Source organism: Diabrotica virgifera, chromosome 7, assembly GCF_917563875.1.
Source record: "Diabrotica virgifera virgifera chromosome 7, PGI_DIABVI_V3a".
Taxonomy (NCBI): domain Eukaryota; kingdom Metazoa; phylum Arthropoda; class Insecta; order Coleoptera; family Chrysomelidae; genus Diabrotica; species Diabrotica virgifera.
Window position 1 is genome coordinate 251,785,884 of NC_065449.1, and position 26,794 is coordinate 251,812,677.

General features: G+C 33.9%; 1 protein-coding gene across 2 annotated transcripts in view; it reads left to right on the plus strand.

The window, feature by feature from the left end:
* LOC126888405 (neurobeachin) overlaps positions 1-26,794 on the plus strand; it is a 2,163,879-nt gene that overhangs the window by 1,480,431 nt on the left and 656,654 nt on the right. For both annotated transcript variants that reach the window (XM_050656648.1, XM_050656649.1), the window contains one exon: positions 3,865-3,991. In XM_050656648.1, the coding sequence (XP_050512605.1) occupies positions 3,865-3,991 (127 nt within the window). The remainder of the gene's footprint in view (positions 1-3,864; positions 3,992-26,794) is intronic.

Sequence of the window (26,794 nt, forward strand, 5' to 3'; positions counted from 1 at the left end):
GCTCTCCGCTTTCGTTAATAACGAACAAAAGTTCAGAACTTTTTTCTAGCAGATAAATGAATTACTTTTTAGACTTTTTTAGCCGGAAGCTTCACTTTTAATTTTTTACCAAACACAATGAGTAATCTGCGTGGAATATTTTATCTTGTTACAGCGATAAACTCTTTAAATATTTACTAATATTCTTCATGCTCAAAAATGTTTAGTCAGCGTTACTGTCCAAACGTTGCAAAAAATTAGAAATTATAACAGATATTTATTTAAAAAATGAACAACCATTTTCAATTTCGTTGCAACACGAAACTACAGCCGCATCATAATCCAGTTCAATCAGAGAGCGCAGCAAGCACCTCTACCGGTTTCGAAACTTATTAGTCTCTCATCAGGAGGCACATATGCTGCTCTCTCTGACCCAACCACGACAAACCCCGGCGTGCAGTTACGGATTGCAACGAACGAAATGGCAGGGATGCCCTAGCGGCAACTGCTAGCAAAAGACTAAGGTTTCAGTCTAATAGCACATAAAATAACAATAAAAATATTACTCTACATCCCACCAGATTGAAAACAATGGGAACCTACTCTGGTTACACCTCCGGGGCTTCTAAAATTTACAAGCCATAACGGATGCTGAGACTAAAGAAGATGAGGGAATTTTACAATTTATAATTCACGTCCCATCTGCTCAGCGCGGTAAAGTTCCAACGAGAATGGTTCCCTTCGTACTCCAATCAAAGTAAACATATAAACCAAAAAAGAATAACCATTTTCAATTTCGTTGCAATACGAAACTACAGCCACACCATTGTGTTCTTCACATTTTCTAGCGTTGGCTCTTTTGGGAAGTGGAATGAATATTGATAGTAGCCAGTCATTGGTAAGTAACCCGTCTCGTTGTATTTGTTGTTCAATAGCCTTCGTAAAAGCTGTGATTTGGTGTGCCTCTCTCTAATAACTTTAAAACTCTCTCGTTGGAACTTTGCCGCGTTGAGCAGAGGGGACGTGAATTATAAATTGTAAAACTCCCTCATCTTCTTTAGTCTCAGCATCCGTTATGGCTTGCAAATTTTAGAAGCCTTGGAGGTGGAACCAGAGAAGGTTCCCATTATTTTCAATCTGGTGGAATGTAGAGTAATATTTAATGTTATTTTATGTGCTATTAGATTGAAAACTTAGTCTTTAGATATTTATTTATTTGAAAGGAATTTATTTATATTTGGACCGGTGGAGGGTGTTACTTTCTGCATATACAATGCCTCTATATAACCTCTATATGTATATTACTACTTACGACTAATAAGCAAGGGCAAGAAGACTGTATTGAGCTCTATTTAAAACAAGAAGAATAACACCATACATACATTTAATATCCTAAATCATTAATATCTATAAATTAATTGCGACGTGACAAAGATATAAAACCCAACAGTTAGTTATAGCCAAGAGTAAGTTTACAACAGGTGACTATACAAACGACAATACGACTAAAATATTAAAACCTCACTAAATAACTAAATAACACATTGTGGTTCTCAAGAATACGAGAAAATACAATGAAAGCAATTAAGTACCTGCGGCTAGAATAGAAATACAATTATTAGTTTTAAATAATTCTTAAGCCAACCCTGACTAACATTTAGTAACAATAGTTTTTATCCCTACCAATACCCAATACAGCCGTAGCGCAGCGGCATGATACTGGTATCATAAGCCAGAGCGCGCGGGTTCGAGCCCCGGCACAGACAATCCATTTTTCATTTCTAAAAATAATGCGAGCTGTTCACCGTGCCTCGGAGAGTACGTTAAGCCGTCGGTCCCCCGGGGCTAGTGTGTACATCGACACTAGTTACTTGAAAGTTTTATAAATATCTTGAACTCATTTTATGTTGAACCCATCACCATTCCAGGATAAAATTTTTATGTTATTAACAACAGTACTATGTATTTGTAGGAATATTATGAAAATTTTAAATTACATACTTTTTGGAAAAAAACTTAATCAAAATGTATTTTTTTTGTTTGAGAAAAACTTGTTTATCATAACATCATGTTGTATATACCACTGTAACGCGTTTTAAAAATGCTGCTAAATGACACCTCCTCTCCCAGCATTCTAGCTTAATTAAGACAGCTTTTATAACCATTCCAAAAGAGTATGATAGCGGTGTGTTTGGATTTTTTTGGAAAACTTTACATAACTATATTTCGGAAACGGCTTGAGATAAAAATTTAAAATTTTGTATTTTTCTTCACCTAATCATCCACTAAGAGTACTCTAAATTTTAACAAAATGTAAATAGGTCAGGAAAAAAATTGATTCAAAGTGTGTTGATTTGACCTGGAATAGCTCTAATCCGATATAGACAAATCGCTAATCCGCTAAAAACAAGTAAATCTCGTCAACCGTATGTGAAACAGGTATATGTGAGGTGATAGAATCGCGGGTGGTGAAACAGTGACTTCGGTAAGATTTTTATAAAGATATAATATTGTCTGTAAATCGCTCTCTAAATTCCATTTAAACCAGCAACTAAAAACATACAGTCCACATAACTCTGAAATTGTATTACTAATTTCACATATGTACGTGCCTTAATTAAACAGTTAGTCGTCCGTTCTTGTATTAAAACATTTGCTTCAATTTTATTGAGATGATCTTCCTTCTACCGTCCTAAACATGTCTAAATCATCCCAATTCCCCAAAGAACACATTGTAAATACATATTTGCCCTAAAAGTTTATTTTAAAACCTGCCAGCCTTTTATTCCAACATCGCAACTACTACTACAGAGGGCTTCGCAGTTTTGCCTGTGTGTTCCTATACCTCCTTTTTGCTACGTGATATAAAATTCAATTTGCGCTGAATTGAAACGTATTATAAAGGGTTTAGTACGCTCAAAGCGTATGTTGTAAATAATAATTGCGAAAAGATTTCTCTTAATAAAATTACGAGCAGCTTCAAGTAACAATGTACAATTTGTGATGCGAGAAACTGGAGTTTTGACGATAAAATTTGCATACTTTGACGGAAGTATCTAAAAATGGTGTCTATATAAAAAAGACAATAAAGTGGGATATATAGGTCCATAAATCCTACAAAAAAAATATCAAAACATGAAATAAACAACACTGCTAAAGTTGATTATTTGCTGCAAAAAAAATTTATGTTCAATAAAATGAAATCATCAAAAAATAGTAGAATTTAAAAAAATGTAGTTTTTCAATACGCTAAAAATTTAAACACTTACTACATTAAAAAGCTTATTACTAACTATGGAGTGTAAAATTCATACCAGACCCTTCTTTCAGTGCGTCAACGTAAAATGTCGAAATACAGTAACATAGAATGACAAATGTAATTTTAATCCTTGACGTTGTAAAAGTATACAACTATCCGTAAATGAATACATAATTTTCTGAGTTCTGTGTGTAATATTTACGGTAGAGAGAATTCGACAATCTATGATCCACTGAAAGAAGAGATTGGGATGAACTTTATTCATCGCTATTCTGCGTATTGTGTCTGAGTATTGTTGGTAAAACTATTTTAGAACCTTGACTTACCTATAGTCTGTATAACGTTTAATTACCTCTTCTCATTATTTTGATCCACACCAATATAATACAGTCCACAAACTCTGAAATTATTTTAATAATTTCGAATATCCACATGCCTTAACCGTTCACCCCCTATATGGAGCATTAAATCAATAAAAACAACGTTACGTCCTCTAAGAAACATATATACGTCAAGTATTTTGTTCGTTTTATTGACTCAGGAATTCTAACATTCTTTTAAAGTTTAAGGCAATCTATTTGAATAGCTTCTCCCGAATTTAATTTCGTCTTTTCGTTTTGTTCTAGGCGGAGATATGGAGTGTATTCATCGCTATTCTGCGGAAAAGCGTTCGCAACCTACAGGCATGCACGGATGTCGGTCTCATCGAACACGTTCTCAAAAGGTTGCGGAATGCAGACATCGTTGTGGCAGGTAAGTTTATGGGTCGGGATCTGAGCTTGCTACTTTATTGGAGCAAGCGATAGGTATTTGTGTATTTATCGGGAACAATGTTTTCTTATGTTATCTGAAATTTTGTCTTAAAAATCGCAGTTATTGTGTGGTACAGTAGAACAGCGATCACCCTCGAGCAATCAAAAGTTGTGATGGGTAGACACCACATCAGTAATAGTCTGGGCTGATTATCGGAGAATAGGCCATTTTTGGGAAAAGTTATTTACCAGCAATTTTATTGCTGGAATCGAATCTTATGATTGTATATATTAATAATATAGATATGCAAAGTTCGCAGATAATGTGCTACTTTTTTTATAAACAAAATGGCGCCCGAAAATCGTGTTTTTTTTTCAATTTTTGCTCTATAACTCCAAAGATTTTAACTTTAGACCAAAAACACCCAAATAAAAATTCACCGCAATTAAATTCTGCATAGAGACGTGTTTTTTCCTGTTTACTTCGACGAAAACTTTCCCCGGAAAAAGCGGGTTTTTCCAACAAAATCCTTAATTTTCAACTAAACTTTTAGATAAGTAGTTGTTAATCAATAATTAAATAACTTGGTAACGTAAAAGCCCTTTCCGTATATATTATAATTCCAGAAGCCGATGGAAATTGAATGAACAGTTTAGCAACAATTGAAATGTTAATTAAAAATTTACGGTCGCTATAATAACGACAAAATTATGATGCATAAGAATAACTATGATTTTTTCTTAAAAAGACACTATACCTATCTAATGTACTTTACAGAATTGAAATTGGACTATTTAAGCGGCCTCAGGAATATTGTAAAATTATAAACAATTTTTTGGCTTATAAACAAATAGAATATCTCGGGAAATATTAAACTAAATTTAATTGTGAAAACGGTATTCGAAAGACAGCGGCAGGACGCTTCTTTTAAAAGAAAAAAGTTTAATTATGACGAGTAGTTCCTGAGATACAACCGGTCAAAGTTGACCGAAATTTACGGCAAAGATATAAACAATAGGATCATAATTTCCAAACCATCACCTTTTTATTTTTATCCTCTTTCTCCACACCAATTTTCATATCTTTAAAATCCTCATAACACATATTACTATAATAAAAACTATCGATAATACGTGTGAAAATTGCCAAAAATAGCAAAATTCCAATCAAAAATTAGGTTGGAGAAAATGTAACCCTCAAAGTTCAAAATCGGTATACGTTAAAAAAATGCATTTTCTCGGCTTCCCATAGAGCAATTTCCTTAATTCTTTTTTTGTTCCCAAGTAACTCGACTAGAGCCATCGAACTAACGCATTATTAAATGTCAAACTTGCTTTTCTTTTGTTATAATAAATTAATTTATTTATTATAACACAATATTTTAATTTGTTTAAATAAAAATTGTTTAAATAATTATACAGCTTTCAAATGAGAATATTTATGTTTTTAACTTTAAAAGGTACACTTGTAGTAAGTTTATCTAAAAAAGCCTACAACTGGAAAAAATATGTAATTTTCTGTTCTTATAAATAAATTAATCTATTATAACAAAACAAAAGCAAGTTTGACATTTAGTAATGCGTTAGTTCGATGGCTCTACTCGAGTTATTAGGGAACAAAAAAAGAATGAAGGAAATTGCTCCATGGGAAGCCGAGAAAATGCATTTTGTTAACGTATACCGATTTTGAACTTTGAGGGTTACATTTTCTTCAACCTAATTTTTGATTGGAATTTTGCTATTTTTGGCAATTTTCACACGTATTATCGATAGTTTTTATTATAATAATCTATGTTATGAGGATTTTAAAAATATGAAAATTGGTGTGGAGAAAGAGGACAAAAATAAAAAGGTGATGGTTTGAAAATTATGATCCTATTGTTTATATCTTTGCCGTAAATTCCGGTCAACTTTGACCGGTTGTATCTCAGGAACCACTCGTCATAATTAAACGTTTTTTCTTTTAAAAGAAGCGTCCTGCCGCTGTCTTTTGAATACCGTTCTCACAATTTAATTTAGTTTAATATTTCCCGAGATATTCTATTTGTTTATAAATCAAAAAATTGTTTATAATTTTAAAATATTCCTGAGGCCGCTTAAATAGTCCAATTTCAATTCTGTAAAGTACATTAGATAGGTATAGTGTCTTTTTATGAAAAAATCATAGTTATTCTTATGCATCATAATTATTGTCGTTATTATAGCGACCGTAAATTTTTAATTAACATTTTAATTGTTGCTAAACTGTTGATTCAATTTCCATAGACTTCTGGAATTATAATATATACGGAAAGGGCTTTTACGTTACCAAGTTATTTAATTATTAATTAACAACTACTTATCTAAAAGTTTAGTTGAAAATTAAAGATTTTGTGGGAAAACCCGCTTTTTCCGGGGAAAGTTTTCGTCGAAGTAAATCGGAAGAAACACGTCTCTATGCAGAATTTAATTGCGGTGAATTTTTATTTGGGTGTTTTTGGTCTTAAGTTAAAATCTTTGGAGTTATAGAGCAAAAATTGAAAAAAACACGATTTTCGGGCGCCATTTTGTTTATAAAAAAAGTAGCACACTATCTGCGGTCTTTGCATGTCTATATTATTAATACATACAATAATAAGATTCGATTCGATAAAATTGCTGGTAAATAACTTTTCCTTGTATTTTGCTAATTAGCCCAGAGTATAAAACAAGTTTAATTTAAATAAAAATGTATTCTTATAAATAAATAAAATAAAATCAACTTATTTTTACAATAAAATAAGTATCTCAATGTCGGCGAAGGTTGATAAAACTAAGACTCTGATTACCTGGGAACAAAATAAATACAGTTAATTGACGTGACAACCCGATGCGTTATTTAGTACATAAACACACATCTAATAGGAGAGATCGGTCGGTCAGAGTATGGAATAGGTCAATCAATACTCGGTTCGGTAAGGAACGGCTCAGCGATTATCAATACTTAATCGCAGCGACAGGACGGATGGGTTTTAACTCAATACGTTTAGAGTATGGTTGATCTCCAGGCAATATCTTTCGGCCGGTGGAATTCTTGCCAGATCAATTCTCTGGTACTACTCTTCTTCTCTTGCGGCGAAGCTCCTTTTATCATTCTCGGTGGTCAATCTTCTAATACTCGTCAATGGTACTGGAAAGTAAGATGGGAGTGCATGCGTACGGAGCGCAGGAGAGTCAATTGTGCGAGCCGGAGGCGCTACCATTACAAAATTGATCGCTAAAGAGGAGTGGTCGTTTAAGAAAGAACTTTTTTATTTAACATCCAAGATTTTTACAATCTATTTCGCAATAAAAATAGTAAGTAACATTATTTGTCTTTACAATGACTGAGCGATTACAAGTCCGCCGAAAAAAGCATCACACGTATTGGATTGTTGACCTGTGGAATGCTCACATTCTTAGATACGAGAGCACGAAAACTAAAAACGACATGATACACAATGGCTGGGCGCTGTTGAAGGCATAGCTTCCACCACTGTAGGCACTGTCAGGATTGGTTAGGTAGGTCCAAGGAATCATATCGCTTCAATCTCTTCGCTTATTAGCTGTTGAGAAGATTGTATGCCAGGGTGTTAGGATGCACGCGCAACCTATTTTGATATTTTTCAGAAAGTTTTTTTGCACTCTTCAGAGACTGCTAGCACCAGCAGATCTCTATGTAGGACGTTATTATGGCTATACGAAGGAATCGTATCGCTTCAATCTCTTCGCTTTTTGCCTGTTGTATGCCAGAGTATTAGGATACACGCGCAGCGCAACCTATTTTGATATTGTTCAGATATTTTTTTGCATTTTTCAGAGACTGTTAGTACATGCAGATCTCTATATAAGGCATCATTCTGGGTATACCATGTATCATTAATGGATCTCAAATCTTTAAAGAATGTAGCCTCGTCCAAATATTTTAATCTGTTTGTCCTTTGTCCAGTGCATGTTATTTGTCTAATTTTAATTAAATATCTACGACATTCTGGGATATCTTCCCCCTTTTGTGACAAAATACCCCTGATGATGCTCTGAAAGTAAAATATTCGGGCAATATTTAATAAATAACAGTGCTCGAATAATAACTCTGCCTTTTATTTCTAAAATTCATATACTCGAGCATTCACTACTACTAGTATCGGTTTACAGCGTTCTCCGGCGTCTTCCAATTCCTAACCGATATTCTTCTCTGTTTAACCATAGATCTGGAGGAATTTCTCTTTCTTCTAGTTCTTTTTTAATTCCCTCGCTCCATCTTCCTCTTTGCCTTCTTTGTTTCCTTCTCCCTTGTCCACGCCAAAATCTGTTTAGGGATCCTGTCATCTGTCTCTGTTCATGGCCGTACCATATTGGTTGTTTTGTTTTTATGTCATCAAGTACTGTTTGTGTGACTCCCATCATTTCTCGTATTCTCTCATTTCGTATCCGATCTCTTCTTGATTTGCCAGCTGCTCTTCTCCAGAAGTTCATTTCTGTTACTAGTAACATTTTATCTGTTCTTTGTTTCAGTGACCAAACTTCACTGTCATATGTGATTACACTTTTAAGTATGGTATTGTATATGAGCTGTTTGGTTCCACAGAATGGCGTTCATCATGGATACGGCTTTTCTACCCTGTATGTTTCTGTCTTTGATAGCAGCATCGAGTGTTCCATCTTGAGTTATCTTCATGCCCATGTACTTGTACCTATTCATCACAGTATTAATTTCTACCCCATCGCCTAATGTAATGGACTGCTTTGTCCCTCCAATACACATGGCTTCAGTTTTCTTAATGTTGACTTCGAGACCATATTTGTTATATTCTTATATTAACTTTCGCGTCATGTAACTCAAGTCGTCATGATCCTGAGCAATCAGAATTTAGTCATCAGCGAAACATAAAGTGTATAGTGTTGCCTCGTCATTAAGAGGGATTCGAGCAATAAACCATATCTTATTTTATTTTTAAATTCATTAAAAAAAAGCAAATTCACGTTTTTGTTCTCATTCATAAAAAAATTTTCTAAATGTCTGAGACTTCAGATAGGCTTGTTATATTCGATACTGGAAAAACTTCAGTTTTTCCAATTAACCTCATTTCTTAACCTACGACCTCTCAAACTACGATAAAACCTCTGCTATTATCTTTTCCTATTTCCGATTCCCGTTTAGCACGTTATTATTTGGTCAAATTATTCCAACGGTCAGTCATGCTTGAAGGACATTTGGCAAATTATCTTCTCACGTTCTATAATTAACATTGTTCCAGTTTAACATTTCCAATCACTTCAAAATGCTTCATTAGTAAATCAACATTAAATACATAAAATGTATAATTAGAAATTTAGTACTAATTGCATGCAAAAACGAAATACGAAAACTATGAAACAACAAATTAGAATTTTGTTCTGTGCAAATATGGAATTGGAAGGTAAAACAGAGGAACCACTTATCATAAGCAAAAGCAAAAACCTCGATGTTTTAAAAGGACACACATCAAAAAATTGCCTTTTAATTTTTAATCTATCATTGATGGGAGTTTATTGGGTCTTGTTACTTTTGAGAGTCCATCATCATTATTTAGCAAGACTAAATTACTGTTATCCAGCGCATCCGTTGTACAGTTTCCCTGAGCGGAATCTTTCAAGGAATCCAAGGAAAGGAAAGAAAAGGTTTCCCAATATCTAGAAGTAACTATTACTTTGGGTGGTTTATAAATGCAAAAAATTTTACATCTATTAAAGTTTTTAGTTAACTCTACTTTCAGTAAAACAAGGGTTATTTGACATGACGATGGCTGCACCACCGTAACCATCAAGTCTATCACTTCTGGTAACATTGTTCTTCTCTCTTCTTTCTTTAGCAACCTCTTCTGGTCCTCCAGTCCTGGACATAGGCCTCCTCTTGTGTGTTCCATATTCGCCTGTCTTGAGCTGAGCTATCTGGTGCCAGTTCTTAACGCCTTTTCTTTAATGTCGTCGATCCATCTTTTTGCGGTCTTCCTATGCCTCGTTTATATGCTCTTGGTCGCCATTGTATTATTCTCTTTGCCCACTTCTCTTCGCTTTCTCTTGCCACATGTCCTGTCCATTTCCATTTAGATTTTGCGATAGCTTCGATAACCACTTTTAATACTTTGGTTTTTCTTCTTAGATCTTCGTTTCTCATATGATCTCTTAAGCTTACATAAGGCTCTTGATAGCTCTTTAAGTTGTTTTAAGTCTATTAAGTCATGACAGGAAGGATACATGAGTCAGAAACCTTTCGTTTTAAATTAACTGGGATCTTTGGATCTTTTATAATAAAGCTTAGTTTACCTACTGCTATCCAAGTGATTCTTATTCTTCTGGTTATTTCTGCAGTTTCATTTTCTTTGCCTTGTTTTATTTTATGTTCCAATTACACATATTCTTCTAAATTTTTCAATCTTTCTACCGTTAAGAGTGATATCTACTTATTCAGTGAATATTACCTTAGTTTGGTACCTCTCCGATGCTTGTTTTAAGTCTGTTAGCATTTCTTGTAACTCCTGTGAAATTGAACAAAAATATTTTAGGGTTAATTTCCTTGATAGTATTTTTTACCAAGGCTGGAATTTCCATCTAATAATTGTCTCATATCTACGTTATTAAAAAAAATGTAACAAAGTCTCGAATAAAATTTACTAGACGTTTAAAACTCGTCGTTTCAGATCCGAGACTAATAAATGCCACGAGCAGTTTCTATTCAGTATGTCCAGGCGTATTCTGTCAGGAAGTTAAATTCTTATTACATGTAGAAGTTCAGTACGCCCATAATATTTTATAGAATATATTAAGTAAAGCATAAAACGGTCCTATTATGGTTTAAAATAGATTTAGCAGACTACAGCGTAATGTATTTTCTGGGACATGGCAGCGTATGCTTTGTGTATTATTAATTTAGGAGAACGTTGTATATATGTCTATTATCTGGAAGACGCAAGAAGGAAAACAAAACAAGAGGCATTAAAAACTAAAATAGGGAGAACTGAATTAACTGGAAGGAATTTCCACCCTTATTGGTATTTCGCGCGTCGATTGACATCGCGATGCAGAAGGAGCAGAACGATGCACACCTACTATAATCATACTATATCAAACCTACTATAATCAGTTTCCTTAAAGTTAAATTCTAGGTCGAGGTAGGCGCAAAATATTGATCTAATATTTAAATGCATTCATTTTTTTCGAATCTTTAGAAAACTAATATGTAAATATTTTTGAAAAAATTAAACGCATAATGAAAGATTACATTATTACTGAGTGCCGAAAGTCCCTTAGAATAAACAAAAAGTTTCTTTTGAATGAAATATTTGAAATTAAAATGACACTAAATTTTCCTTTTTTTTCACCTCTGTAACTTATTAAAATAAACATTATAGAAATTTTCAGAGACTTTTGGCCCTCGGTAATAACGTAATCTTTCATTGTGCGTTTAAATTTTTCAAAAATACCTTTAGTTTTCTCAGCATTCGAATAAAAATGAATGCATTTAAATAGCATTACACCATGCTTTTGCGCCTTCTCCCCGTAAGTAAAACATAAAACGGGGCTATTATGGTTTAAAATAGATTTTTTCTACGAGCGTGCAAAAATGTCTACTTTCGCGCACGCATTTTAGTTTAGAAAGTTTCACTTTTCCGCACGCGTATTACTTTTCCGCACGCGGTTTTTACTTTTCCGCACGCGTGTTAATTTAGATATGGCCTTAAAGTAATTATAATACATGCAATAAACTAATATTTAGATATTATTTACTAATTTATTTCAAATGTATCTTATTGTGTTCCGGTTTTAATGAAATTAACGCGACAATTCGATGAAATAAAATTATTTTGACATAATATTCGAAAGTCAAATCGGTAGACAATAACAGTCGTTTGGAATCATCGTCATGGAAACCAAGATAGTCGTCATGCTAACTAATTATATTGAAAGTTTGGTTTTGACAATCTTGTCAAAGAATTAATTTGTGTATGTATTTTCATATTAATTAAATTAATTGATTAAGATTTGGTAATTTTTTGAAGACTCTTAGAAAAAATATTGTTCCTAACTTTGCAGAAAGTCTCTTTTCCGCACTCGACTGCTTGCCGAACTCACGCTTCGCGTCGTTCGGCAAACTGCAGTCGCGTGCGGAAAAGAATGACTTTCTGCACTTGTTAGGAAAATAACTATAGCAGACTACAGCGTAATGTATTTTCTGGGACATGGCAACATATGCTTAGTCTATTATTTAGGAGAATGTTGTATATATCTCTATTATCTAGAAGACGCAAGAAGGAAAACAAAACAAGAGAGATTAAAAAGTGAAAAAAAGAAAAGCGAATTAACTGGAAACAATTTCCACACTTATATAAATGCTCTCCCCGCTTTCGTTTAATTTGTATGCAGAAAAGATCTTCAAAGAAGCAGTAGAAGACAGAATAGAGAGTGTAATTGCCAATGGAATAGTCATCAACAATCTGAGATACGCTGATGACACAGTTCTGCTAGCAATGGACAGGGATGATTTGCAGGGCAAATACATTCAGTGACGGGCCATACCCAACAAATGGGTCTGAAAATAAACGTAAGCAAAACCCAATCAGCAAAAACAAAAATAAAGGCAGATATTAGATATTAGAATAAATGGAGACATGGTGCAGAGAGTACAAGCATACAAGTATTTAGGCTGTTGAATGAATGGAAAATGAGACTTATCACAAGAAATCAAATGCAGAATAGAGCAAGCTAGAATATCATTTAGGAAAATGCAAAAGGTATTAACCAACAGAGAGTTAAAAATTACGCTAAGAATACGCTTATTACGCTGCTAGGTGTTCAGCATTTTGTTCTATGGAATGGAAGCATGGGCCCTCACGGAAACAATGTGCAAGGAGATTAAAGCTTTTTAAATGTGGGCTTACTGCAGAATATTGAGGATATCGTGGATCACCGTGGATCAAAAAAATCAAGCGGTAATGCAGCGCCTAAACAAAGAAAGAGAGGTACTGAATATCATAAAAAGAATAAAACTGGAGTACTTTGCCCACGTGATAAGAAATCCAAAATATGAAAATGCTACATGTAATTATCCAAGGAAAGCGCGGCCCTGGGTGCAGAAAAAGATCCTGGCATAGGAACCTCCGAAAGTGGTATGGGGTGAGCACTATGACACTATTTTGGACAAAGTAAAAATCATACGAACGATCGCCAATGTTCTGGGAAGTCAAGGCACTTAAAGAAGAAAAAGAATATAAATACAAAAATGTATCTTGGAGTGCAAAAATTCCAAGAGCCAGTTGCAGCCTATTACAATATCAAAAAATGTAGCACAAACCCTAATCTTATCATACTACACTTTAGAGATCTAATTAACTCGCATTCCGATTACACAGTATACTATACAGACGCGTCTAAAACTCAAAATGGAGTCAGAGTGGTAGTAATTAACAACATAGAGATTCTCATACATAGAATTCCAGACACTGCAACTGTATTAACAGGAGAACTTTATGCAAGTTACCAAACGATACTGCACGCAAATGCAAATAAGATGCATAAAGCATAACATAATAAAGCAGAATAAAACGAAATAAAGCAGAACAATAACGATACTATAAATCAATCGTTTAAAAAGTAAAAATATAAGTGCCAATGAAATGAAAAACTGAAATGGAATCAGGGATAAAAATACAATCATGCGATAAAGTGAATACTGTTTAAGTAAATGTAAAATGTTCTAGACCGGATAAAATGTTCGACACGCTACACACTGTGAAAAAAAGTTCATCACAAACGATATGAATTCGAAACAAATAATATAATATATTATAACAGTGTTATACAAGAAACGTACTTGATATAATACAGGGTGTCCCGAAAATATTGGTCATAAATTATACCACAGATTCTGGTGTCAAAAATAGGTTGATTGAACCTCACTTACCTATATACAATAGTGCACACAAAAAAAGTTACAACCCTTTGAAGTTACAAAATGAAAATCAATTTTTTTTTCATATATCGAAAATTCTTAAAGATTTTTTAATTGAAAATGGACATATGGCATTCTTATGGCAGCAACATCTTAAAATTAAAGTGAAATTTGTGCATCCCATAAAAAATCTTATGGGGGTTTTGTTCCTTCAAACCCCCCTCCCCCAAACTTTTATGTACGTTCCAATTAAAATATTATTGTGGCATTAATCAAATACAACAATGTTTTTAAAACTTTTTTGCCTTTTAGTACTTTTTCGATAAGCCAGTGTTTATCGACATATTTTGAATATTTGTCGAATCCACCACATATTTGTATATGGTTAAGTACGATTATAGAGACCTGTTAATAATCTGAAAATTTATTTATAATTTACATTTTTAGGTATATTTTGAAAAATAAGCCACATCTCGATAAAAGGTGACTTGTCAAAAAAAGACTAGGAGGCAAAAAAGTTTTAAAAATACTGTGTTTAACTAATGGTACCACAATAATAGTTTAATTGGAACGTAAACAAACATTTGGGGGGTTTAAAGGAACAATATCCCCATAAAATTTTTATGTAAATAAATATATTTAAAAAGAAGCCGCATCTCGATAAAAACTGGCTTATCGAAAAAATACTAAGAGGCAAAAAAAGTTTTAAAAACGTTTTGTTTAACTAATGGTACCACAATAATGAATTAATTGGAACGTACACAAAAGTTTGGGGAGGTTTAAGGGAACAAAACCCCCATAAATTTTGTATGGGGTGGACAAACTTCACTATAATCTTGTTTTAAGATGTTCCTGCCATATGAATGATACATATCCATTTTCAATAAAAACTCTCTAATAGTTTTCGATATATTGAAAAAAATCCATTTTCATTTTGTAACTTCAAAGGGCTGTAACTTTTTTTATGAGCACATTTGTACTAAGGTAAGTTAGGTTCAATCGAACTATTTTTGACCCCAGAATGTGTGGTATAATGTATGACCAATCTTTTCGGGACACCCTGTATAACAGCAAATTCGCCTGTAATTCGACCACAAATAATGTGTTTACGACAACAAATAATGTGTTTAAATCAAACCTTGACTCTCCACCACCGTGGAATGATGATTATGGTAGTGGCTGCTACCGCGTAGAAAATAGACGACTGTCTTGTTCGGTAGACCAGGAACAAGTTGGAGTGTTGAGATTGCAGATACATCATTTCGGGATGATTGCATACCGGAAATCTAGGTGGTAGCGACAAATTATCGCCAATGTTACTTTTCTTATGTATTTGTAATGTGTTCTTCAATTCGATTGGTACTTCCGGTGTCTAGTCCAGTTTAGTCTAGTCAGCGCTAGATGGAGTGGCTAGGTACGAATTATAACTACTTCCCATTTAATATTGAATTAATATTTATATAAAGTTGCTGCACTGCAACATCTCTTATATCGTTGTTTTTATAATGTTTAACGATAAAGACAAACTATATTTAGAAGAAATACATTTTTGGATAATAAAAAGATCTATTTTCTGTTTGTATTTTCCTTTTTTACTATCGTATTGTGTAAAACAAACTAAACAAGCAAAAAAGCGGAAATGTGCGAGGTCCATAAAGTATTTCTCATCTTTTATGCAGTCCACGGTGAATCTTTTTTTGTCGTATTCCGTACAGCTCATACATATTAGTAGTGACATCCATAACGAGCTGTCTTCGCTGAGTAAATGTTATCCGCCGTCGTTAATAACATACAACCAGATTAGAGAGAATTATTGCTGTATTTTATTGTAGTCCTCTTCCTTGCCAGTGCCATGTGGATTATGCAGAGCATTACAGCTTATTCGCCAGCAGCCGAGATTTGCAAACGATTTTTTGCTCGGTGGTGCTGTTAAAATATTAGTCGCTCCAAGAAGCACCGGCTTGGTTTAGTATAGAGCAGTGCCGGATTAAATGCACCTCCACGGGTCCAATTTTAAATTGGTGATTTAGGATGATAGGTTTAAGGGTGCAACGGCTATTACACAACTGGAACAATGTAGATAATCGCTGAAGCTCTACGTTGACGCTGTTCTTTATAGAATATATTGTAGCTGGTAAATCGTAATTTCTTGTTTATACAGTGGAACCTCGATAACTCGGATTAATCGGGACCGCAGCCGATCCGGGTTATCGAAAATCCGGGTTAGACGGAGAATATGGTAAAAATTAATCAAATACGGTATTCTTACAGATAAACTCCGTTATAATTGAAATATACAGTGCGGTGGAATAAGTGTGCCCCCCCCCTCATTAACTTGTTTATTTTAAGAATATAAACAAAACGCTCAGACAGGTCGATTTTTAAACTAACCATAGTATATTATAGCATCAACGTTTCGAACTTTACGCGATCCCTCTTCAGGTGACAGGCATAACTTTGATTTTTTTAAATGGAAAAGTACATCATGTGACACCTCATTTAAAAGCTCTTAAAATACTGATTTCAAAAATGTATAATACTTTAATCCTGTTTGAGAGCGTAGGCGCAAAATTTCGGTCGAACTCTCTTTAAACGCATTTATTTTTTTCGAATTCTGAGAAAACTAATAAGTATTTTTGAAAAATTTAAACGCAGAATCAAAGATTAGATTATTACCGAGGGCTGACAGTAACTTAGAATAAACAAAAAGTTTCGTTTGAATGATATATTTGAAATTAAATATCACATTAAATTTTCTTTTTTTTTCACCACTGTGACTTATTAAAATAAACATTATAGGAGTTCTCAGGGACTTTAGACCATCGAGAATACTGTAATATTTCATTCTGCGTTTAAATTTTTCAAAAATATTAGTTTTTTCAGGATTCGAAAAAAATGATTGCATTTAGAAAGAATTCGACCGAAATTTTGCGCCTACGCTCTCAAACAGGATTAAAGTATTATACATTTTTGAAATCAGTATTTTAAGAGCTTTTAAATGAGTTGTCACACGATGTACTTTCCCATTTAAAAAAAGAATGTGTGTGTACTTTGTACGCACGTAAGAAGTTATACTTCTATTATATGATTATATGATTATAAACGAAATTAATATACTTTTTATTTATATTTTATTTAAATATTAAATTAATTTATACTTACTACTTCTCAAACATTTTTATTAAAACAGTGCCAAAAAACACATTAAAAATGCCACAAATGATTTCTGAACATTAATTGTCGGAAAAATTTTTAACTAAATACGTATTTTCTGAAAATAAAATTATATAATAAATATACTTACAATCATAAAATGTATAAAAAAAATAAAAAAATAAAAGTTTCTATTGGGATTCGAACCAACTTACCACGCGGCTGGTATTTGCGTTGTATTGGGATTCACCCGCATTAAAACTTCGCCACAGAGACAGCTTGTCATTATGTGCGAAGATCGTCTAACTAAACAGATTAACCTTTTGACATTTTTAACTTATGTAAATCAAATTATTTTGATTTTGAATTGAAATGATTTAGAATTGAAAAAATACAACAAAACATAGAGTAAGAAGACAATATATTAGGTGAATATTGATAGAAATTTTGATGGTAATCAAATTATGTAAATAAAAGTATTACATACTACTTATGTATTTTGGTAGGTTCAAGGTAGGTATCGGAGCCCGTATAACGACTAATAAATTTCGCAATCACTTGCGTCGTGCAAAGTGGCTATGTTCAAATATCATAACAAAATTTGATCAACTATTTATAAAACACTTACCAGTGAAAGATTCTTTAGCTTTGAATAAGCGAGATCTGCGGCACTCATACTAGGCACAGTTTGATGAGCTTTCACATTGGCATGCAACAATCATCTCTTCTATGTAAATAAGTCTAAAAATATAATATGAAAAATATTTAAAAAGGCAGTATAACCATTAACTAACTTTTTGTTTGTTGTTTCTCTTCCTACAAATTTTAAAACGCAACAAGCATACATTATAACCAAACCATGCACAGTCCCACAGCTGTGCCACAGCTGCCATATTGGATAATTTTTGTCATGTCATTTGAACATCCAATCAGAACAAAGTTATAATGCGCATGCGCCCGGTCGCTAGGTTTTCCCATATATAAAATTTCACCGTCATTACGCCCGTAAAGAAGTATAACTTCAAAAAATCAAAGTTATGCCTGTCACCTGAAGAGAGATCGCGTAAAGTTCGAAACGTTGATGCTATAATATACTATGGTTAGTTTAAAAATCGACCTGTCCGAGCGTTTTGCTTATATTTTTAAAATAAACAAGTTAATAGGGGGGGGCAACACTTATTCCACCGCACTGTATATGCACAGTACACATGTAAATTAAAAGTAAAATTTAATTAAAAAGAATGTTTGTGTGCTTTGTACGCACGTAAGAAGTTATACTTCTATTATATGATTTCTTAAAAATAAATATACTTTAAACAGTTTGTTTTAATTTTTTTTTAAACACCAAACTAATTTTGTGCTTACCGCTTTCAAAAAAAAATAAAAAAAGTATAGGATTGCTCCGGATTCGAACTCAAGACCTCTCGATCTCAGGTCCGAATGCTATACCAAATACGCTACGAGGACTGTGTCTGTATCGGTTCGGACGTACCTAATGACTAATGACAATTCACGTTAACAAACAGACAAGGTGAAGTATAATAAATATACAATAAAATGTTTTAATAATACTCATCTTACTCCTGAGGAAGACAAATCCAAAGACACAAAAATTATAATAAATATATTTACTAAAAACACTAATATATTCTTTTCAGACCTTTTCTTGCACTGATATATTTATAAACTTCGTCTAATTTACTAACCGTTGCACGTCATCCGCGTCATAGCCTGTGACGTTGCATGATACCAACACGAAATATTTGGCGGTAGATGTGTTCTTTTTTAGAATCATTTTGCCGAGTACACTGGAAATACAGCCACTAGACATATTTTATTATATACGCGTAGAAATAATATTTGAAGATTTCTATTAATGTTAACCTAAAGAAATACACAATATGTAATATGTTTCATTTAATTTGTATAAATGGATTATAAAGCGTTTTTATGAAGCACATTTGTTCGGAACACACTGTAACTGTAATCGAACGAAGGTGTCATTTTAGAATAAATAATTGGTAACATTTATTTGACAGTTGCGGTGATGACACTTCATATTTGTTTATATTCTTTACTATAAGTATCTGTTCTATTATATTTACTGTTTTTATTATTTACTTTACTATAATTTTTGTTCTCTATTTCTTAAGCTTTTATTTATTTACATTGAATATTAATTTGTTTTGTTGTATAATCCACGTTTACAATAATTATGTGATCTATTTGATTAAAAATGGATTCAGGATTTTTTTATACTTTGACAACTATGTCAACTTAGATCTCTGGCGTAGATAATGACGTGCAACGGTACCTAAGTAAATTAGACGGACTTGTACATAACTTGAACGATTTAGCAACTAAACGCCATACTGTCTGTGTGCGCATGCGCGCAGTATTATGAAATTTTACTCTCAATCGCACCTAAAGAAGTATAACTTCAAAAATGTTGTCCTTGTAAAAGGTATATTAGTTTAAAAAGCCCCTATAGGGCTACAAACATAAACAAAACGTTTTCGCTCTGTAATAAGAGCATCATCAGTGTTACCTAAAATAAGTATAACCGTTTTAATTAAAGTAAAATGTTAAAGTTAAAATGATGACCAAGGTAAAAGCAAAGTTTGTTTATACTTTGGCACATGGTGAGCCACCCAAAAATACAAAGGTTGAAACCTTTTACAAATAGACTAAAAGTCTTATATAAATATAAACATCCTAAAATCCAAAGGATGGATAAAATTCCTATGGATGTGGCTTTAGGACAACATATGACTCCCACACGTGGTAAGTGGGTTAATTAATTAGGTCATTGTGTTATAAGAGGTGACAGGCAACTAATAGCAGATGCGATTTCAAAGCGAATCTGTCTGATGTCAGGACGACAATTGTCAATGAAACTTATAGTTCTATGAAATGTTGGTTACACTAGCCAATATAATTTAAAGTTGTTTATTGTGCAAGCAATGATAACAGCTAACATCAGTGTGTTGGAATTTATAAAAATACAAGAGTTAGTGAGAATAAATTATCTAAGATGTAAAGAAAGAGGGTGAATTTGAATACCCATAATCATCAATGAGATGTACTTAAATTGATGAAGCAAAGATTGGCAAACCAAAATACAGGTAAGTTGTTGCGGTTGTGTTGAAAATAGATAATTATTATTTGTGACCCAACACATCAGCCATCATTTGTGTTGGGTCACAAATAATAATTATCTATTTTCAACACAACCGCAATAACTTACCTGTATTCTGGTTTGCCTATCTTTGCTTCATCAATTTAAGTACACCTCATTGATGATTATATTCACAATAAAACAGAGAATGGAAAAATGCTGGAAATTTGATCGTGAGCTTCATCAGATGTTCATAGATTTTAAACAAGCATTTGATAGAGTATCCAGGGATAGACTGTGGACAGCGATGCAGGAGCTTGGCTTTCCAAAAAAACTAGTCAGGTTGATACGGATGTGTATGGAACAGTTAAAATGTAAGGTAAGAGTTGGACAACAATACTCGGAGACATTTGAAATAAACAATGGACTAAAACAGGGAGATGCACTATTATGTTTATTATATTATTTGACTTATATTGATTTGATTTGTATACTTAATAACTATTATTGTAATGAAGAATCGTTCCTCTAGTTTGTTTGAGCAGTGTCTATTCCTGACCTTGTTCTAAGTTCATTCTTGACTTTGCTTCATTGTTCCTTTTTCAAAGGTTATTTCTCTCGGGTAATTCAGTTTTGTATATATGTTACGGACAATGATGTAAATCCGGCCAATAACGTTAATGGCCGGCCAATAACGACAATGGCCGGTTGAATTGGTCATTGTCGACAATGGCCGGCCATTAACGTTATTGTCCATAGAAACTGGACATTGATGATAATTTTAAATTCTTGATAACATATTTCTATCATTGCCCGGCCAATGTCGACAATGCCCGCTGTTAATCGGTCAATGTTGATATTTTGAATAAAAGATAGGTTATGTGTAGTTTTACTATTGTTTACTTTATGTGTGTATATTGTGTATTGTTTTCGTGTTGAAATTAATAAAATATAAGGTTTATTTCCCCGATTTAAGATTATTTAGGCTTGTAAAATATCATGCATTACGAACAAAAATTTTTGAAATTCAACACAAATAGAAGAAGCACGGTTTAAATTACTATTTTGAATAAGTAAAGAAGAAGAATAATAATAAAATAACTCAATGAAAGAAAATAATACTAAAATTGTCTTTATCTTTAGCATATAAGTAAAATACCATATACACTGTGGGCCGAAATAAAGGAGTACATTGTTTAGTTGAAAATAACTTTTTGGTTTTTTGAGAGATTTAATTTCTTTTTGCAGGGATAATAGCCTAATATGTCCTCAATATGACTGCAAATTTAGAAGCAAAAATAGCGTACAGGGTCGGACTTATTAAAAAATTTATGTAACGGTGCATTTGAGCTCGTTGCAAATGAAAACTGTCTTAGCTAAAATTGAACTGATTTGCTCTTTTGGTAGGTTAACTATCCAGAACATTTCAGTAAAGAGGAAATTTTTCAAAATTACCGGATTAGCAAAATACATTTTTTTTTATTAAATTAGGAAAATATAGCATTTTAACAAAAAACACATTTATGAAAACAGTATAATAATTTTAAAACTTAGACTAAAATATTATGAATGTGGCCACCATTATTGTTTACCACTTCTTAATAAATTGATAGCCCCATTTATTACACCCTGTCCAAAATTGTTCCAAACAAACTGCATTCTTTCTTGGAGCTGTTCGATGGTTTCAAATTCTTGTCTATCATATAAATTTTGTTCGAAAATTCCCCAAACGAATTATCAACTGGATTTAATTCTGGGCTGTTAGGTGGCCACAAATCTGGCTCAATATAGTCCAGGCAAACTGCATTCTTTCTTAGAGCTGTTCGATGGTTTCAAATTCTTGTCCGTCATATAAATTTTGTTCGAAAATTTCCCAAACGAATTGTCAACTGGATTTAATTCTGGGCTGTTAGGTGGCCACAAAGCTGGCTCAATATAGTCCGGGCAAACTGAATTCTTACTTTCGATGGTTTCAAATTCTTGTCCGTCATATAAATTTTGTTGGAAAATTTCCCAAACGAATTGTCAACTGGATTTAATTCTGGGCTGTTAGGTGGCCACAAATCTGTCTCAATATAATCCGGGCAAACTGCATTCTTTCTTGTTGTTCGATGGTTTCAAATTCTTGTCCGTCATATAAATTTTGTTGGAAAATTTCCCAAGCGAATTGTCAACTGGATTTAATTGTGGGCTGTTAGGTGGCCACAAATCTGGCTCAATATAGTCCGGGCAAACTGCATTCTTTCTTAGAGTTGTTCGATGGTTTCAAATTCTTGTCCGTCATATAAATTTTGTTCGAAAATTTCCCAAACGAATTGTCAACTGGATTTAATTCTGGGCTGTTAGGTGGCCACAAATCTGTCTCAATATAGTCCGGGCAAACTGCATTCTTTCTTGTTGTTCGATGGTTTCAAATTCTTGTCCGTCATATAAATTTTGTTCGAAAATTTCCCAAACGAATTGTCAACTGGATTTAATTCTGGGCTGTTAGGTGGCCACAAATCTGTCTCAATATAGTCCGGGCAAACTGCATTCTTTCTTGTTGTTCGATGGTTTCAAATTCTTGTCCGTCATATAAATTTTGTTGGAAAATTTCCCAAACGAATTGTCAACTGGATTTAATTCTGGGCTGTTAGGTGGCCACAAATCTGGCTCAATATAGTCCGAGCAAACTAAAATCTTACTTTCGATGGTTTCAAATTCTTGTCCGTCATATAAATTTTGTTCGAAAATTTCCCAAACGAATTGTCAACTGGATTTAATTCTAGGCTGTAGGTGGCCACAAATCTGGCTCAATATAGTCCGGGCAAACTGCATTCTTTCTTAGAGTTGTTCGATGGTTTCAAATTATTGTCCGTCATATAAATTTTGTTCGAAAATTTCCCAAACGAATTGTCAACTGGATTTAATTCTGGGCTGTTAGGTGGCCACAAAGCTGGCTCAATATAGTCCGGGCAAACTGAATTCTTACTTTCGATGGTTTCAAATTCTTGTCCGTCATATAAATTTTGTTGGAAAATTTCCCAAACGAATTGTCAACTGGATTTAATTCTGGGCTGTTAGGTGGCCACAAATCTGTCTCAATATAGTCCGGCAAACTGCATTCTTTCTTGTTGTTCGATGGTTTCAAATTCTTGTCCGTCATATAAATTTTGTTCGAAAATTTCCCAAACGAATTGTCAACTGGATTTAATTCTGGGCTGTTAGGTGGCCACAAATCTGTCTCAATATAGTCCGGGCAAACTGCATTCTTTCTTGTTGTTCGATGGTTTCAAATTCTTGTCCGTCATATAAATTTTGTTGGAAAATTTCCCAAACGAATTGTCAACTGGATTTAATTCTGGGATGTTAGGTGGCCACAAATCTGGCTCAATATAGTCCGGGCAAACTGAATTCTTACTTTCGATGGTTTCAAATTCTTGTCCGTCATATAAATTTTGTTCGAAAATTTCCCAAACGAATTGTCAACTGGATTTAATTCTGGGCTGTTAGGTGGCCACAAAGCTGGCTCAATATAGTCCGGGCAAACTGAATTCTTCCTTTCGATGGTTTCAAATTCTTGTCCGTCATATAAATTTTGTTGGAAAATTTCCCAAACGAATTGTCAACTGGATTTAATTCTGGGCTGTTAGGTGGCCACAAATCTGTCTCAATATAGTCCGGGCAAACTGCGTTCTTTCTCGTTGTTCGATGGTTTCAAATTCTGGTCCGTCATATAAATTTTGTTGGAAAATTTCCCAAACGAATTGTCAACTGGATTTAATTCTGGGCTGTTAGGTGGCCACAAATCTGTCTCAATATAGTCCGGGCAAACTGCATTCTTTCTTGTTGTTCGATGGTTTCAAATTCTTGTCCGTCATATAAATTTTGTTCGAAAATTTCCCAAACGAATTGTCAACTGGATTTAATTCTGGGCTGTTAGGTGGCCACAAAGCTGGCTCAATATAGTCCGGGCAAACTGAATTCTTACTTTCGATGGTTTCAAATTCTTGTCCGTCATATAAATTTTGTTGGAAAATTTCCCAAACGAATTGTCAACTGGATTTAATTCTGGGCTATTAGGTGGCCACAAATCTGTCTCAATATAGTCCGGGCAAACTGCATTCTTTCTTGTTGTTCGATGGTTTCAAATTCTTGTCCGTCATATAAATTTTGTTGGAAAATTTCCCAAACGAATTGTCAACTGGATTTAATTCTGGGCTGTTAGGTGGCCACAAATCCGGCTCAATATAGTCCGGGCAAACTGAATTCTTACTTTCGATGGTTTCAAATTCTTGTCCGTCATATAAATTTTGTTCGAAAATTTCCCAAACGAATTGTCAACTGGATTTAATTCTAGGCTGTTAGGTGGCCACAAATCTGGCTCAATATAGTCCGGGCAAACTGCATTCTTTCTTAGAGTTGTTCGATGGTTTCAAATTCTTGTCCGTCATATAAATTTTGTTCGAAAATTTCCCAAACGAATTGTCAACTGGATTTAATTGTGGGCTGTTAGGTGGCCACAAAGCTGGCTCATTATAGTCCGGGCAAACTGAATTCTTACTTTCGATGGTTTCAAATTCTTGTCCGTCATATAAATTTTGTTGGAAAATTTCCCAAACGAATTGTCAACTGGATTTAATTCTGGGCTGTTAGGTGGCCACAAATCTGTCTCAATATAGTCCGGCAAACTGCATTCTTTCTTGTTGTTCGATGGTTTCAAATTCTTGTCCGTCATATAAATTTTGTTCGAAAATTTTCCAAACGAATTGTCAACTGGATTTAATTCTGGGCTGTTAGGTGGCCACAAATCTGTCTCAATATAGTCCGGGCAAACTGCATTCTTTCTTGTTGTTCGATGGTTTCAAATTCTTGTCCGTCATATAAATTTTGTTGGAAAATTTCCCAAACGAGTTGTCAACTGTTTTTAATTCTGGGCTGTTAGGTGGCCACAAATCTGTCTCAATATAGTCCGGGCAAACTGCATTCTTTCTTGTTGTTCCATGGTTTCAAATTCTTGTCCGTCATATAAATTTTGTTCGAAAATTTCCCAAACGAATTGTCAACTGGATTTAATTCTGGGCTGTTAGGTGGCCACAAATCTGGCTCAATATAGTCCGGGCAAACTGAATTCTTACTTTCGATGGTTTCAAATTCTTGTCCGTCATATAAATTTTGTTCGAAAATTTCCCAAACGAATTGTCAACTGGATTTAATTCTGGGCTATTAGGTGGCCACAAAGCTGGCTCAATATAGTCCGGGCAAACTGAATTCTTCCTTTCGATGGTTTCAAATTCTTGTCCGTCATATAAATTTTGTTGGAAAATTTCCCAAACGAATTGTCAACTGGATTTAATTCTGGGCTGTTAGGTGGCCACAAATCTGTCTCAATATAGTCCGGGCAAACTGCATTCTTTCTTGTTGTTCGATGGTTTCAAATTCTGGTCCGTCATATAAATTTTGTTGGAAAATTTCCCAAACGAATTGTCAACTGGATTTAATTCTGGGCTGTTAGGTGGCCACAAATCTGTCTCAATATAGTCCGGGCAAACTGCATTCTTTCTTGTTGTTCGATGGTTTCAAATTCTTGTCCGTCATATAAATTTTGTTCGAAAATTTCCCAAACGAATTGTCAACTGGATTTAATTCTGGGCTGTTAGGTGGCCACAAAGCTGCGTCAATATAGTCCGGGCAAACTGAATTCTTACTTTCGATGGTTTCAAATTCTTGTCCGTCATATAAATTTTGTTGGAAAATTTCCCAAACGAATTGTCAACTGGATTTAATTCTGGGCTGTTAGGTGGCCAAAAATCTGTCTTAATATAGTCCGGGCAAACTGCATTCTTTCTTGTTGTTCGATGGTTTCAAATTCTTGTCCGTCATATAAATTTTGTTGGAAAATTTCCCAAACGAATTGTCAACTGGATTTAATTCTGGGCTGTTAGGTGGCCACAAATCTGTCTCAATATAGTCCGGGCAAACTGCATTCTTTCTTGTTGTTCGATGGTTTCAAATTCTTGTCCGTCATATAAATTTTGTTCGAAAATTTCCCAAACGAATTGTCAACTGGATTTAATTCTGGGCTGTTAGGTGGCCACAAAGCTGGCTCAATATAGTCCGGGCAAACTGAATTCTTCCTTTCGATGGTTTCAAATTCTTGTCCGTCATATAAATTTTGTTGGAAAATTTCCCAAACGAATTGTCAACTGGATTTAATTCTGGGCTGTTAGGTGGCCACAAATCTGTCTCAATATAGTCCGGGCAAACTGCATTCTTTCTTGTTGTTCGATGGTTTCAAATTCTGGTCCGTCATATAAATTTTGTTGGAAAATTTCCCAAACGAATTGTCAACTGGATTTAATTCTGGGCTGTTAGGTGGCCACAAATCTGTCTCAATATAGTCCGGGCAAACTGCATTCTTTCTTGTTGTTCGATGGTTTCAAATTCTTGTCCTTCATATAAATTTTGTTGGAAAATTTCCCAAACGAATTGTCAACTGGATTTAATTCTGGGCTGTTAGGTGGCCACAAATCTGTCTCAATATAGTCCGGGCAAACTGCATTCTTTCTTGTTGTTCGATGGTTTCAAATTCTTGTCCGTCATATAAATTTTGTTCGAAAATTTCCCAA